The 18,005-nt window shown below is 52.4% G+C and overlaps 1 protein-coding gene across 1 annotated transcript in view; it reads right to left on the bottom strand.

Moving 5' to 3' along the window:
- The window catches only part of LOC109908671 (protein FAM135B), a 63,733-nt gene that overhangs the window by 14,238 nt on the left and 31,490 nt on the right, over positions 1-18,005 (bottom strand). The window contains exons 8-10 of the mRNA XM_020507324.2: positions 2,750-2,903; positions 2,508-2,557; positions 1,423-1,578 (exon numbers count right to left, since the gene is read on the bottom strand). Coding sequence (XP_020362913.1) covers positions 1,423-1,578; positions 2,508-2,557; positions 2,750-2,903 — 360 coding nt within the window. The remainder of the gene's footprint in view (positions 1-1,422; positions 1,579-2,507; positions 2,558-2,749; positions 2,904-18,005) is intronic.

Here is an 18,005-nt window from a genome sequence, read left to right as displayed (position 1 = left end):
ACAGACAGACAGACAGACAGACAGACAGACAGACAGACAGACAGACAGACAGACAGACAGACAGACAGACAGACAGACAGACAGACAGACAGACAGACAGACAGACAGACAGACAGACAGACAGACAGACAGACAGACAGACAGACAGACAGACAGACAGACAGACAGACAGACAGACAGACAGACAGACAGACAGACAGACAGACAGACAGACAGACAGACAGACAGACAGACAGACAGACAGACAGACAGACAGACAGACAGACAGACAGACAGACAGACAGACAGACAGACAGACAGACAGACAGACAGACAGACAGACAGACAGACAGACAGACAGACAGACAGACAGACAGACAGACAGACAGACAGACAGACAGACAGACAGACAGACAGACAGACAGACAGACAGACAGACAGACAGACAGACAGACAGACAGACAGACAGACAGACAGACAGACAGACAGACAGACAGACAGACAGACAGACAGACAGACAGACAGACAGACAGACAGACAGACAGACAGACAGACAGACAGACAGACAGACAGACAGACAGACAGACAGACAGACAGACAGACAGACAGACAGACAGACAGACAGACAGACAGACAGAAGCAGACAGGACAGACAGACAGACAGACAGACAGACAGGACAGACAGACAGAACAGACGGACAGACAGACAGACAGACAGACAGACAGACAGACCAGACAGACAGACAGACAGACAGACAGACAGACAGGACAGACAGACAGGACAGACAGACAGACAGACAGACAGACAGACAGACAGACAGACAGACAGACAGGACAGACAGACAGACAGCAGACCAGACAGACAGACAGACAGACAGACAACAGACAGACAGACAGACAGACAGACAGACAGGACAGACAGACAGACAGACAGACAGACAGACAGACAGACAGACAGCAGACAGACAGACAGACAGACAGACAGACAGACAGACAGACAGACAGACAGACAGACAGACAGACAGACAGACAGACAGACAGACAGACAGAACAGACAGACGACAGACAGACAGACAGACAGACAGGACAGACAGACAGACAGACAGACAGACAGACAGACAGACAGACAGACAGACAGACAGGAGATCTGAAACGAACACTGTGAGAGACAGTTTACGTTAATATGATTCATTCCAATGATTAGATGGAAATTACATTTGGGATTCTCAGATATAATTCTCAGATAGAGGTCTATAGGGACTAAGTTGGTGTATTTTACCTGGCAGTAATACTCTTACGCAATCTGACACACAAAACCTAATCAGAATAGTGGGCTTTGGAGAGTTCAAGACCTCGGCTTTAAAACAGATTAGATAGAATGTATGGGGGGTGTGTGATGTTCCTGAGGAGGTCAGGGCTTGGAGGTCAGGGGTTAGGGCTCACCCTGAGTGTGTGGTGTTCCTGGGCCAGGTGGGACAGGATATGTGTGTTGGGAACGGCAGCCTCCAGGAAGCGTGTCCACAGGGCCGACAGTTGGGAGCAGAGTTGGGTCAGGTCTCTACAGATCTGTTCTGCTACTTTCTCATGCCCCTCCTGCAGCTAGAGAAGGAAAGGAGAGAGGAGACAGACGAGGGTTAGGGTCAGCGTGTGGTGCTGGTTAGAGGGGTTAGAGGCTGGTTAGAGGTCAAAGGGCAGGTTAGGTAGAGCAGAGCTGTGTCAGGTCTCTACTGATATGTTCTGCTGCCTTCTAATGGAGGAGAGAGTGGATACAGATAGTATCTCTTTATATGCTCAATTAATTTATGGTATCTTAGATACTGTATATAGTAAAAGTACAGGTAACTGCCAAAATAATGGAAACACTTGAATAAATAGATAAGTCTATTCAAAGCAGGTGCTTCCATACAGATGTGGTTCCTGAGTTCATTAAACAATTAATATCCCATCATGTTTAAGGTCATGTATAAAAATTCTTGGCAGGCCATTATTTTGGCTGGCGTGGCTATGCCCTCATAGGATGACAATGCCCCCCTCCACAGGGCACGAGTGGTCACTGAATGGTTTGATGGTTATTATGAAAACGATGTAAATCATATGTAAATCATATGCCATGGCCGTCTCAGTCACCAGATCTCAACTCAATTGAACACGTGTTGGCGATTCTAGAGTGGGGCCTGTGACAGTGTTTCCTACCAGCATCTACAAAACACCAAATTGGGTAATTTCTCATTGAAGAATGGTGTGGCATCCCTCCAATAGAGTTCCAGACACTTGTAGAATCTATGCCGAGGTGCATTGAAGCTGTTCTGGCTTGTGGAGATCCAACACCCTATTAAGATGCTCTATTGTGTTGGTGTCTCCTTTATTTGGCAGTTACCTGTATGTTGATAAAGTAAAACACTTTAACAATGGAATTGTTTTATGGAAATACTAGTCGAACATTGGAGAGGAAAGAGAACATAGCTAATATAAATGTGGATACTGATCTTGGTTTTAATCAGTACTCTATGTCTCATACACCCACCTACCTGTAATTCTGTTCTGAGCAGATTTAGTGTTTCTTCCACAGGAAGCTCGTCTGTGGAGAGAAAGACAAGAGAAAGAGATTATTACAGCAAAGCGCGGCTCTACTCAGTCTTACACAGTATGAAGTAAACCCACTGTAAAAACTAAAAATACAATTGAACAATAAATGATTGACTTGATTGATTGCCACAATAGACATAGCTAAATAATGAGGAAATGCTATTGTAACATGTTGTTGCCTCACCTATGTCCACCTGGTCCAGCTGTGGTATCTCCTTCATCACCGTGGTGTAGTAGGAACGTAGGCCTCTGTGTACCACCAGTAGGAGGCGACAGAGTCTACCATGCCATGTGTGAGCTCTCTGTAAACAGTTCTCACTGGGGACGTAGAAACTCCCCTGGGGGGAAGAGGGAAGAAGGAGAGGAGGAGAAGAGAGAGGATAAACACGTGGAAGAGGGGAGAGACACATGGGAGACAGGAGAGACAGGGGAAGAGAGAGGATAAACACATGGAAGTGGGGAGAGACACATGGGAGACAGGAGAGACACATGGGAGACAGGAGAGACACGTGGGAGACAGGAGAGACACGTGGGAGACAGGAGAGACATGTGAGAGACAGGAGAGACACATGAGAGACAGGAGAGACACATGGGAGACAGGAGAGACACGTGGGAGACAGGAGAGACACGTGGGAGACAGGAGAGACGGAGAGACACACGGGAGAGAGGAGAGACACATGGGAGACAGGAGAGACACGTGGGAGACAGGAGAGACACATGGAAGACAGGAGAGACACGTGAGAGACAGGAGAGACACATGGGAGACAGGAGAGACAGATGGGAGACAGGAGAGACGGAGAAACACATGGGAGACAGGAGAGACACATGGGAGACAGGAGAGACACGTGAGAGACAGGAGAGACACATGGGAGACAGGAGAGACACGTGGGAGACAGGAGAGACACATGAGAGACAGGAGAGATGGAGAGACACATGGGAGACAGGAGAGACACATGGGAGACGAGAGAGAGATGGGAGACAGGAGAGACGGACAGACACATGGAAGACAGGAGAGACGGAGAGACACATGGGAGACAGGAGAGACACATGGGAGACAGGAGAGACAGATGGGAGACAGGAGAGACGGAGAGACAGGGGAAGAGACAGGAGAGACACATGGGAGACAGGAGAGACACATGGGAGACAGGAGAGACACATGGGAGACAGGAGAGACACGTGGGAGACAGGAGAGACACGTGGGAGACAGGAGAGACACATGGAAGACAGGAGAGACAGATGGGAGACAGGAGAGATGGAGAGACACATGGGAGACAGGAGAGACAGGAGAAACACATGGGAGACAGGAGAGACAAATGGGAGACAGGAGAGACAGATGGGAGACAGGAGAGACACGTGTGAGACAGGAGAGACACATGGAAGAGGGGAGAGACACATGGGAGACAGGAGAGACAGGGGAAGAGAGAGGATAAACACATGGAAGAGGGGAGAGACACATGGGAGACAGGTGAAACGGAGAGACAGGGGAAAAGAGAGGATAAACACATGGGAGAGACACGTGGGAGACAGGAGAGACACATGGGAGACAGGAGAGACACATGGGAGACAGGAGAGACACGTGGGAGACAGGAGAGACACGTGGGAGACAGGAGAGACATGTGGGAGACAGGAGAGACACATGGAAGACAGGAGAGACGGAGAGACACATGGGAGACAGGAGAGACACATGGGAGACAGGAGAGACAGGGGAAGAGAGAGGATAAACACATGGAAGAGGGGAGAGACACATGGGAGACAGGAGAGACACATGGGAGACAGGAGAGACACGTGGGAGACAGGAGAGACACATGGAAGACAGGAGAGACATGTGAGAGACAGGAGAGACATGTGGGAGACAGGAGAGACACATGGGAGACAGGAGAGACACATGGAAGACAGGAGAGACGGAGAGACACATGGGAGACATGAGAGACACATGGGAGACAGGAGAGACACATGGAAGACAGGAGAGACGGAGAGACACATGGGAGACAGGAGAGACACATGGAACACAGGAGAGACAGATGGGAGACAGGAGAGACGGAGAGACACATGGGAGACAGGAGAGACATGTGGGAGACAGGAGAGACAGGTGGGAGACAGGAGAGACGGAGAGACACTTGGAAGACAGGAGAGACGGAGAGACAGGGGAAGAGAGAGGATAAACACATGGAAGAGGGGAGAGACACATGGGAGACAGGAGAAACGGAGAGACGGGAAGAGAGAGGATAAACACATGGAAGAGGGGAGAGACACATGGGAGACAGGAGAGACACATGAGAGACAGGAGAGACACATGGGAGACAGGAGAGACACATGGGAGACAAGAGAGACAGATGGGAGACAGGAGAGACGGAGAGACACATGGGAGACAGGAGAGACGGAGAGACAGGGGAAGAGAGAGGAGAGACACATGAGAGACAGGAGAGAAGGACAGACACATGGAAGACAGGAGAGACGGAGAGACACATGGGAGACAGGAAAGACACATGGGAGACAGGAGAGACAGATGGGAGACAGGAGAGACGGAGAGACAGGGGAAGAGACAGGAGAGACACATGGGAGACAGGAGAGACACATGGGAGACAGGAGAGACACGTGGGAGACAGGAGAGACACGTGGGAGACAGGAGAGACACATGGAAGACAGGAGAGACAGATGGGAGACAGGAGAGATGGAGAGACAAATGGGAGACAGGAGAGACAGATGGGAGACAGGAGAGACACATGGGAGACAGGAGAGACACATGGGAGACAGGAGAGACGCATGGGAGACAGGAGAGACATGTGGGAGACAGGAGAGACACATGGAAGACAGGAGAGACACATGGGAGACAGGAGAGACACATGGAAGACAGGAGAGACGGAGAAACACATGGGAGACAGGAGAGACACATGGGAGACAGGAGAGACACGTGAGAGACAGGAGAGACACATGGGAGACAGGAGAGACACATGGGAGACAGGAGAGACACGTGGGAGACAGGAGAGACACGTGGAAGACAGGAGAGACAGATGGGAGACAGGAGAGATGGAGAGACACATGGGAGACAGGAGAGACAGGAGAAACACATGGGAGACAGGAGAGACAGATGGGAGACAGGAGAGACACATGGGAGACAGGAGAGACACATGGGAGACAGGAGAGACGCATGGGAGACAGGAGAGACGCATGGGAGACAGGAGAGACACATGGAAGACAGGAGAGACACATGGGAGACAGGAGAGACACATGGAAGACAGGAGAGACGGAGAAACACATGGTAGACAGGAGAGACACATGGGAGACAGGAGAGACACGTGAGAGACAGGAGAGACACATGGGAGACAGGAGAGACACGTGGGAGACAGGAGAGACACATGGGAGACAGGAGAGATGGAGAGACACATGGGAGACAGGAGAGATAGGAGAAACACATGGGAGACAGGAGAGACACGTGTGAGACAGCAGAGACACATGGAAGAGGGGAGAGACACATGGGAGACAGGAGAGACAGGGGAAGAGAGAGGATAAACACATGGAAGAGGGGAGAGACACATGGGAGACAGGAGAGACACATGGGAGACAGGAGAGACACGTGGGAGACAGGAGAGACACATGGAAGACAGGAGAGACATGTGAGAGACAGGAGAGACACGTGGGAGACAGGAGAAACACATGGGAGACAGGAGAGACACGTGTGAGACAGCAGAGACACATGGAAGAGGGGAGAGACACATGGGAGACAGGAGAGACAGGGGAAGAGAGAGGATAAACACATGGAAGAGGGGAGAGACACATGGGAGACAGGAGAGACACATGGGAGACAGGAGAGACACGTGGGAGACAGGAGAGACACATGGAAGACAGGAGAGACATGTGAGAGATAGGAGAGACACGTGGGAGACAGGAGAGACACGTGGGAGACAGGAGAGACACGTGGGAGACAGGAGAGACACGTGGGAGACAGGAGAGACGGAGAGACACACGGGAGACAGGAGAGACACATGGGAGACAGGAGAGACACGTGGGAGACAGGAGAGACACGTGGGAGACAGGAGAGACACGTGTGAGACAGGAGAGACACATGGGAGACAGGAGAGACGGAGAAACACATGGGAGACAGGAGAGACACATGGGAGACAGGAGAGACACGTGAGAGACAGGAGAGACACATGGGACACAGGAGAGACACGTGGGAGACAGGCGAGACAAGTGGGAGACAGGAGAGACACATGAGAGACAGGAGAGACACGTGGGAGACAGGAGAGACGGAGAGACACACGGGAGACAGGAGAGACACATGGGAGACAGGAGAGACACGTGGGAGACAGGAGAGACACGTGGGAGACAGGAGAGACACGTGTGAGACAGGAGAGACACATGGGAGACAGGAGAGACGGAGAAACACATGGGAGACAGGAGAGACACATGGGAGACAGGAGAGACACGTGAGAGACAGGAGAGACACATGGGACACAGGAGAGACACGTGGGAGACAGGCGAGACAAGTGGGAGACAGGAGAGACACATGAGAGACAGGAGAGACGGAGAGACACATGGGAGACAGGAGAGACAGATGGGAGACAGGAGAGACGGAGAGACACATGGGAGACAGGAGAGACGGAGAGACAGGGGAAGAGAGAGGAGAGACATGAGAGACAGGAGAGACGGACAAACACATGGAAGACAGGAGAGATGGAGAGACACATGGGAGACAGGAGAGACACATGGGAGACAGGTGAGACAGATGGGAGACAGGAGAGACGGAGAGACAGGGGAAGAGACAGGAGAGACACATGGGAGACAGGAGAGACACGTGGGAGACAGGAGAGACACGTGGGAGACAGGAGAGACACATGAAAGACAGGAGAGACAGATGGGAGACAGGAGAGATGGAGAGACACATGGGAGACAGGAGAGACAGGAGAAACACATGGGAGACAGGAGAGCCAAATGGGAGACAGGAGAGACAGATGGGAGACAGGAGAGACACGTGGGAGACAGGAGAGACACATGGAAGAGGGGAGAGACACATGGGAGACAGGAGAGACAGGGGAAGAGAGAGGATAAACACATGGAAGAGGGGAGAGACACATGGGAGACAGGAGAAACGGAGAGACAGGGGAAGAGAGAGGATAAACACATGGTAGAGACACACGGGAGACAGGAGAGACACATGGGAGACAGGAGAGACACATGGGAGACAGGAGAGACGCATGGGAGACAGGAGAGACATGTGGGAGACAGGAGAGACACATGGAAGACAGGAGAGACGGAGAGACACATGGGAGACATGAGAGACACATGGGAGACAGGAGAGACACATGGAAGACAGGAGAGACGGAGAGACACATGGGAGACAGGAGAGACACATGGAACACAGGAGAGACAGATGGGAGACAGGAGAGACGGAGAGACACATGGGAGACAGGAGAGACACGTGGGAGACAGGAGAGACAGGTGGGAGACAGGAGACAGAGAGACACATGGGAGACAGGAGAAACGGAGAGACGGGAAGAGAGAGGATAAACACATGGAAGAGGGGAGAGACACATGGGAGACAGGAGAGACACATGGGAGACAGGAGAGACACATGGAAGACAGGAGAGACGGAGAGACAGACGGGAGACAGGAGAGACACGTGGGAGACAGGAGAGACACATGGAAGACAGGAGAGACGGAGAGACACATGGGAGACAGGAGAGACACATGGGAGACAGGAGAGACACATGGGAGACAGGAGAGACGGAGAGACACATGGGAGACAGGAGAGACGGAGAGACACATGGGAGACAGGAGAGACACATGGGAGACAGGAGAGACACGTGAGAGACAGGAGAGACACATGGGAGACAGGAGAGACACATGGGAGACAAGAGAGACAGATGGGAGACAGGAGAGACGGAGAGACACATGGAAGACATGAGAGACGGAGAGACACATGGGAGACAGGAGAGACACATGGGAGACAGGAGAGACAGATGGGAGACAGGAGAGACAGAGAGACACATGGGAGACAGGAGAGACAGAGAGACACATGGGAGACAGGAGAGACGGAGAGACACATGGGAGACAGGAGAGACACATGGGAGACAGGAGAGACACATGGGAGACAGGAGAGACGGAGAGACACACGGGAGACAGGAGAGACACGTGGGAGACAGGAGAGACAGGGGAAGAGAGAGGATAAACACATGGAAGAGGGGAGAGACACATGGGAGACAGGAGAGACACATGGGAGACAGGAGAGACACGTGGGAGACAGGAGAGACACATGGAAGACAGGAGAGACATGTGAGAGACAGGAGAGACACGTGGGAGACAGGAGAGACACGTGGGAGACAGGAGAGACACGTGGGAGACAGGAGAGACGGAGAGACACACGGGAGACAGGAGAGACACGTGGGAGACAGGAGAGACACGTGGGAGACAGGAGAGACACGTGGGAGACAGGAGAGACACGTGTGAGACAGGAGAGACACATGGGAGACAGGAGAGACAGATGGGAGACAGGAGAGACGGAGAAACACATGGGAGACAGGAGAGACACATGGGAGACAGGAGAGACACGTGAGAGACAGGAGAGACACATGGGAGACAGGAGAGACACGTGGGAGACAGGCGAGACAAGTGGGAGACAGGAGAGACACATGAGAGACAGGAGAGACGGAGAGACACATGGGAGACAGGAGAGACAGATGGGAGACAGGAGAGACGGAGAGACACATGGGAGACAGGAGAGATGGAGAGACAGGGGAAGAGAGAGGAGAGACATGAGAGACAGGAGAGACGGACAAACACATGGAAGACAGGAGAGATGGAGAGACACATGGGAGACAGGAGAGACACATGGGAGACAGGTGAGACAGATGGGAGACAGGAGAGACGGAGAGACAGGGGAAGAGACAGGAGAGACACATGGGAGACAGGAGAGACACATGGGAGACAGGAGAGACACGTGGGAGACAGGAGAGACACGTGGGAGACAGGAGAGACACATGAAAGACAGGAGAGACAGATGGGAGACAGGAGAGATGGAGAGACACATGGGAGACAGGAGAGACAGGAGAAACACATGGGAGACAGGAGAGCCAAATGGGAGACAGGAGAGACAGATGGGAGACAGGAGAGACACGTGGGAGACAGGAGAGACACATGGAAGAGGGGAGAGACACATGGGAGACAGGAGAGACAGGGGAAGAGAGAGGATAAACACATGGAAGAGGGGAGAGACACATGGGAGACAGGAGAAACGGAGAGACAGGGGAAGAGAGAGGATAAACACATGGTAGAGACACACGGGAGACAGGAGAGACACATGGGAGACAGGAGAGACACATGGGAGACAGGAGAGACGCATGGGAGACAGGAGAGACATGTGGGAGACAGGAGAGACACATGGAAGACAGGAGAGACGGAGAGACACATGGGAGACATGAGAGACACATGGGAGACAGGAGAGACACATGGAAGACAGGAGAGACGGAGAGACACATGGGAGACAGGAGAGACACATGGAACACAGGAGAGACAGATGGGAGACAGGAGAGACGGAGAGACACATGGGAGACAGGAGAGACACGTGGGAGACAGGAGAGACAGGTGGGAGACAGGAGACAGAGAGACACATGGGAGACAGGAGAGACGGAGAGACAGGGGAAGAGAGAGGATAAACACATGCAAGAGGGGAGAGACACATGGGAGACAGGAGAAACGGAGAGACGGGAAGAGAGAGGATAAACACATGGAAGAGGGGAGAGACACATGGGAGACAGGAGAGACACATGGGAGACAGGAGAGACACATGGAAGACAGGAGAGACGGAGAGACACACGGGAGACAGGAGAGACACGTGGGAGACAGGAGAGACACATGGAAGACAGGAGAGACGGAGAGACACATGGGAGACAGGAGAGACACATGGGAGACAGGAGAGACACATGGGAGACAGGAGAGACACATGGGAGACAGGAGAGACACGTGAGAGACAGGAGAGACACATGGGAGACAGGAGAGACACATGGGAGACAAGAGAGACAGATGGGAGACAGGAGAGACGGAGAGACACATGGAAGACATGAGAGACGGAGAGACACATGGGAGACAGGAGAGACACATGGGAGACAGGAGAGACACATGGGAGACAGGAGAGACGGAGAGACACATGGGAGACAGGAGAGACGGAGAGACACATGGGAGACAGGAGAGACACATGGGAGACAGGAGAGACACGTGAGAGACAGGAGAGACACATGGGAGACAGGAGAGACACATGGGAGACAAGAGAGACAGATGGGAGACAGGAGAGACGGAGAGACACATGGAAGACATGAGAGACGGAGAGACACATGGGAGACAGGAGAGACACATGGGAGACAGGAGAGACAGATGGGAGACAGGAGAGACAGAGAGACACATGGGAGACAGGAGAGACAGAGAGACACATGGGAGACAGGAGAGACGGAGAGACACATGGGAGACAGGAGAGACACATGGGAGACAGGAGAGACACATGGGAGACAGGAGAGACGGAGAGACACACGGGAGACAGGAGAGACACGTGGGAGACAGGAGAGACACATGGAAGACAGGAGAGACGGAGAGACACATGGGAGACATGAGAGACAGATGGGAGACAGGAGAGACGGAGAGACACATGGGAGACAGGAGAGACACATGGGAGACAGGAGAGACACGTGGGAGACAGGAGCGACACATGGGAGACAGGAGAGACACGTGGGAGACAGGAGAGACACGTGGGAGACAGGAGAGACACATGGCAGACAGGAGAGACACATGGGAGACAGGAGAGACACATGGGAGACAGGAGAGACGGAGAGACACATGGGAGACAGGAGAGACACATGGGAGACAGGAGAGACACATGGGAGACAGGAGAGACGGAGAGACACATGGGAGACAGGAGAGACAGGGGAAGAGAGAGGAGAGACACATGGGAGACAGGAGAGACGGAGAGACACATGTTAGACAGGAGAGACGGAGAGACACATGGGAGACAGGAGAGACACATGAGAGACAGATGGGAGACAGGAGAGACGGAGAGAGAGGGAAGAGACAGGAGAGACACATGGAAGACATGAGAGACCGATGGGAGACAGAAGAGACGGAGAGACACATGGGAGACAGGAGAGACGGAGAGACACATGGGAGACAGGAGAGACACATGGAAGACAGGAGAGACGGAGAGACACATGGGAGACAGGAGAGACACATGGGAGACAAGAGAGACACATGGGAGACAGGAGAGACACATGGGAGACAGGAGAGACGGAGAGACACATGGGAGACAGGAGAGACAGGGGAAGAGAGAGGAGAGACACATGGGAGACAGGAGAGACGGAGAGACACATGGAAGACAGGAGAGACGGAGAGACACATGGGAGACAGGAGAGACACATGGGAGACAGGAGAGACAGATGGGAGACAGGAGAGACGGAGAGAGAGGGAAGAGACAGGAGAGACACATGGAAGACATGAGAGACAGATGGGAGACAGGAGAGACGGAGAGACACATGGGAGACAGGAGACACATGGGAGACAGGAGAGACACGTGAGAGACAGGAGAGACACGTGAGAGACAGGAGAGACACATGGGAGACAGGAGAGACACATGGGAGACAAGAGAGACAGATGGGAGACAGGAGAGACGGAGAGACACATGGAAGACATGAGAGACGGAGAGACACATGGGAGACAGGAGAGACACATGGGAGACAGGAGAGACAGATGGGAGACAGGAGAGACAGAGAGACACATGGGAGACAGGAGAGACGGAGAGACACATGGGAGACAGGAGAGACACATGGGAGACAGGAGAGACACATGGGAGACAGGAGAGACGGAGAGACACACGGGAGACAGGAGAGACACGTGGGAGACAGGAGAGACACATGGAAGACAGGAGAGACGGAGAGACACATGGGAGACATGAGAGACAGATGGGAGACAGGAGAGACGGAGAGACACATGGGAGACAGGAGAGACACATGGGAGACAGGAGAGACACGTGGGAGACAGGAGCGACACATGGGAGACAGGAGAGACACGTGGGAGACAGGAGAGACACATGGCAGACAGGAGAGACGGAGAGACACATGGGAGACAGGAGAGACACATGGGAGACAGGAGAGACACATGGGAGACAGGAGAGACGGAGAGACACATGGGAGACAGGAGAGACAGGGGAAGAGAGAGGAGAGACACATGGGAGACAGGAGAGACGGAGAGACACATGTTAGACAGGAGAGACGGAGAGACACATGGGAGACATGAGAGACACATGAGAGACAGATGGGAGACAGGAGAGACGCATGGGAGACAGGAGAGACATGTGGGAGACAGGAGAGACACATGGAAGACAGGAGAGACGGAGAGACACATGGGAGACATGAGAGACACATGGGAGACAGGAGAGACACATGGAAGACAGGAGAGACGGAGAGACACATGGGAGACAGGAGAGACACATGGAACACAGGAGAGACAGATGGGAGACAGGAGAGACGGAGAGACACATGGGAGACAGGAGAGACACGTGGGAGACAGGAGAGACAGGTGGGAGACAGGAGACAGAGAGACACATGGGAGACAGGAGAGACGGAGAGACAGGGGAAGAGAGAGGATAAACACATGCAAGAGGGGAGAGACACATGGGAGACAGGAGAAACGGAGAGACGGGAAGAGAGAGGATAAACACATGGAAGAGGGGAGAGACACATGGGAGACAGGAGAGACACATGGGAGACAGGAGAGACACATGGAAGACAGGAGAGACGGAGAGACACACGGGAGACAGGAGAGACACGTGGGAGACAGGAGAGACACATGGAAGACAGGAGAGACGGAGAGACACATGGGAGACAGGAGAGACACATGGGAGACAGGAGAGACACATGGGAGACAGGAGAGACGGAGAGACACATGGGAGACAGGAGAGACGGAGAGACACATGGGAGACAGGAGAGACACATGGGAGACAGGAGAGACACGTGAGAGACAGGAGAGACACATGGGAGACAGGAGAGACACATGGGAGACAAGAGAGACAGATGGGAGACAGGAGAGACGGAGAGACACATGGAAGACATGAGAGACGGAGAGACACATGGGAGACAGGAGAGACACATGGGAGACAGGAGAGACAGATGGGAGACAGGAGAGACAGAGAGACACATGGGAGACAGGAGAGACAGAGAGACACATGGGAGACAGGAGAGACGGAGAGACACATGGGAGACAGGAGAGACACATGGGAGACAGGAGAGACACATGGGAGACAGGAGAGACGGAGAGACACACGGGAGACAGGAGAGACACGTGGGAGACAGGAGAGACACATGGAAGACAGGAGAGACGGAGAGACACATGGGAGACATGAGAGACAGATGGGAGACAGGAGAGACGGAGAGACACATGGGAGACAGGAGAGACACATGGGAGACAGGAGAGACACGTGGGAGACAGGAGCGACACATGGGAGACAGGAGAGACACGTGGGAGACAGGAGAGACACGTGGGAGACAGGAGAGACACATGGCAGACAGGAGAGACGGAGAGACACATGGGAGACAGGAGAGACACATGGGAGACAGGAGAGACACATGGGAGACAGGAGAGACGGAGAGACACATGGGAGACAGGAGAGACAGGGGAAGAGAGAGGAGAGACACATGGGAGACAGGAGAGACGGAGAGACACATGTTAGACAGGAGAGACGGAGAGACACATGGGAGACAGGAGAGACACATGAGAGACAGATGGGAGACAGGAGAGACGGAGAGAGAGGGAAGAGACAGGAGAGACACATGGAAGACATGAGAGACCGATGGGAGACAGAAGAGACGGAGAGACACATGGGAGACAGGAGAGACGGAGAGACACATGGGAGACAGGAGAGACACATGGAAGACAGGAGAGACGGAGAGACACATGGGAGACAGGAGAGACACATGGGAGACAAGAGAGACACATGGGAGACAGGAGAGACACATGGGAGACAGGAGAGACGGAGAGACACATGGGAGACAGGAGAGACAGGGGAAGAGAGAGGAGAGACACATGGGAGACAGGAGAGACGGAGAGACACATGGAAGACAGGAGAGACGGAGAGACACATGGGAGACAGGAGAGACACATGGGAGACAGGAGAGACAGATGGGAGACAGGAGAGACGGAGAGAGAGGGAAGAGACAGGAGAGACACATGGAAGACATGAGAGACAGATGGGAGACAGGAGAGACGGAGAGACACATGGGAGACAGGAGACACATGGGAGACAGGAGAGACACGTGAGAGACAGGAGAGACACGTGAGAGACAGGAGAGACACATGGGAGACAGGAGAGACACATGGGAGACAAGAGAGACAGATGGGAGACAGGAGAGACGGAGAGACACATGGAAGACATGAGAGACGGAGAGACACATGGGAGACAGGAGAGACACATGGGAGACAGGAGAGACAGATGGGAGACAGGAGAGACAGAGAGACACATGGGAGACAGGAGAGACGGAGAGACACATGGGAGACAGGAGAGACACATGGGAGACAGGAGAGACACATGGGAGACAGGAGAGACGGAGAGACACACGGGAGACAGGAGAGACACGTGGGAGACAGGAGAGACACATGGAAGACAGGAGAGACGGAGAGACACATGGGAGACATGAGAGACAGATGGGAGACAGGAGAGACGGAGAGACACATGGGAGACAGGAGAGACACATGGGAGACAGGAGAGACACGTGGGAGACAGGAGCGACACATGGGAGACAGGAGAGACACGTGGGAGACAGGAGAGACACATGGCAGACAGGAGAGACGGAGAGACACATGGGAGACAGGAGAGACACATGGGAGACAGGAGAGACACATGGGAGACAGGAGAGACGGAGAGACACATGGGAGACAGGAGAGACAGGGGAAGAGAGAGGAGAGACACATTGGAGACAGGAGAGACGGAGAGACACATGTTAGACAGGAGAGACGGAGAGACACATGGGAGACATGAGAGACACATGAGAGACAGATGGGAGACAGGAGAGACGGAGAGAGAGGGAAGAGACAGGAGAGACACATGGAAGACATGAGAGACCGATGGGAGACAGAAGAGACGGAGAGACACATGGGAGACAGGAGAGACGGAGAGACACATGGAAGACAGGAGAGACGGAGAGACACATGGGAGACAGGAGAGACACATGGGAGACAGGAGAGACACATGGGAGACAGGAGAGACACATGGGAGACAGGAGAGACGGAGAGACACATGGGAGACAGGAGAGACAGGGGAAGAGAGAGGAGAGACACATGGGAGACAGGAGAGACGGAGAGACACATGGAAGACAGGAGAGACGGAGAGACACATGGGAGACAGGAGAGACACATGGGAGACAGGAGAGACAGATGGGAGACAGGAGAGACGGAGAGAGAGGGAAGAGACAGGAGAGACACATGGAAGACATGAGAGACAGATGGGAGACAGGAGAGACGGAGAGACACATGGGAGACAGGAGACACATGGGAGACAGGAGAGACACATGGGAGACAGGAGAGACACATGGGAGACAGGAGAGACAGATGGGAGACAGTAGAGACGGAGAGACACATGGGAGACAGGAGAGATGGAGAGACACATGGGAGACAGGAGAGACGGAGAGACACATGGGAGACAGGAGAGACGGAGAGACACATGGGAGACAGGAGAGACGGAGAGACAAGAGGAAGAGACCGGGAAGAAAAAAAATGTTGGTTACTCCATCTAGGTCAAACGATAACGAGCTGCTTTAATGACGGCCAAGTCCACATACTGGGACTCTACGGCCTCCCCAGTAGGAACCAATGAGCTCCCTCTGTGTAGCCTTGCCATTGATCTTGGTCTGGAACAGGACTTTATTTAGGACCTAGTGAGTTAACACCAATGTGTAAAGTCTCAGTCACCACAGGAGGTTTTGGACTCAAGCAGCTCCTAAACATAGCTTGGTACCCGGTAGTAAAACAACATTGATGTGGACGTGGTACTGGAAGATATAGAAGACGTGACCTGACAGTAGTTGTTTGACCTTTAACATGTCCTGTGGACAGGAACTAACTAACCTCACACTACCCAGTAACCACTAACTACCCAGACATCAGTAACAATCACTGGTGATGTTTCATACAACATATATTAGACTGGGAAGGTAATGGATTGAAAGCTTAGCCAATCTGTTCATCAATGTTACTGTACTACCATTTTAAGGAAAGTATTTATTAGTAGTAATTCCTATTTATCACCAGCAGGTGGCTCTCTAACCACAAACCCACAGCACTTTCACCTCTGACACTGAACCAGTCCCAACACACACAGGCCCCAGCCCCTTGGGATGCCAGCGTCTGGCCTCTGTCACTGTTTTCTGGACAGGGTCCATCTTCCTGTGACTGGCTGGCTGTTCTGGCTGCTTTGACAGTTTTGTTTTAAAGATATGTAATGATGGTGTATGTTTGGATAATGCCTGTGTATGTGTGTGAGTTTTAAAGGCATGTAATACTGGTGTATGTGTGTGAGTTTTAAAGGCATGTAATACTGGTGTATGTGTGTGAGTTTTAAAGGCATGTAATACTGGTGTATGTGTGTGTGTTTTAAAGGCATGTAATACTGGTGTATGTGTGTGAGTTTTAAAGGCATGTAATACTGGTGTATGTGTGTGTGTTTTAAAGGCATGTAAATACTGGTGTATGTGTGTGAGTTTTAAAGGCATGTAATACTGGTGTATGTGTGTGAGTTTTAAAGGCATGTAATACTGGTGTATGTGTGTGTGCACTATAATTTACCTTGGGGCAGTAAAGCGCAGTGCCCTATCATCATAGCTCTACTCTGCTCTGTAATAACAGATAATACTTCTGGATCCTCCACAACCAGGAAGGAACATCTGTATGTTTACTTTCATAGTTCCTTTGACCTTTATAGTGGCATACTGGGATATGGGGGTTGTGACATGGAACACCTCCAGGGGTAAAAATGAAAAATAGCTATTTCTGTCACTATGAACGCAGTCATTATCCCCCTACCCCACAAAGCAAAACTATTTTTTTCCCTCACTGACAAGCCTAAGAGTCTCAACACACTTCACTCCATCGATCGACATCGGAGCATGTGCATGGGCAGAATCAGATTTTTGGGAGCAAACCTTTGTCCACATCGTCATTGCGTTCCACCCAGAGAGGAAGTCTGCCTTGTGTAGTGTATATCTACCAGGGGGCTTGGGGTGCCAGAGTAGCTTACCAAGCAAGAGGGGCCGAGGCAATCTTTGTGTAAATACAGTATATTTCTTATGCGAAGTAACCTTCTTTGGATACTGTATTACAGTCTTCTTAAGTCCTAATTGTCAGCACCAGCCACATGCAAAGCTGACCGTCTGTTACAGGAACACAAGGCTGAGTACACAGGTTACACGCTGGAT

This window comes from Oncorhynchus kisutch, linkage group LG17 (assembly GCF_002021735.2).
Source record: "Oncorhynchus kisutch isolate 150728-3 linkage group LG17, Okis_V2, whole genome shotgun sequence".
Taxonomy (NCBI): domain Eukaryota; kingdom Metazoa; phylum Chordata; class Actinopteri; order Salmoniformes; family Salmonidae; genus Oncorhynchus; species Oncorhynchus kisutch.
The sequence above is the reverse complement of the archived record's forward strand: the minus strand, read 5'-3'. Positions and strand labels throughout refer to the sequence as shown.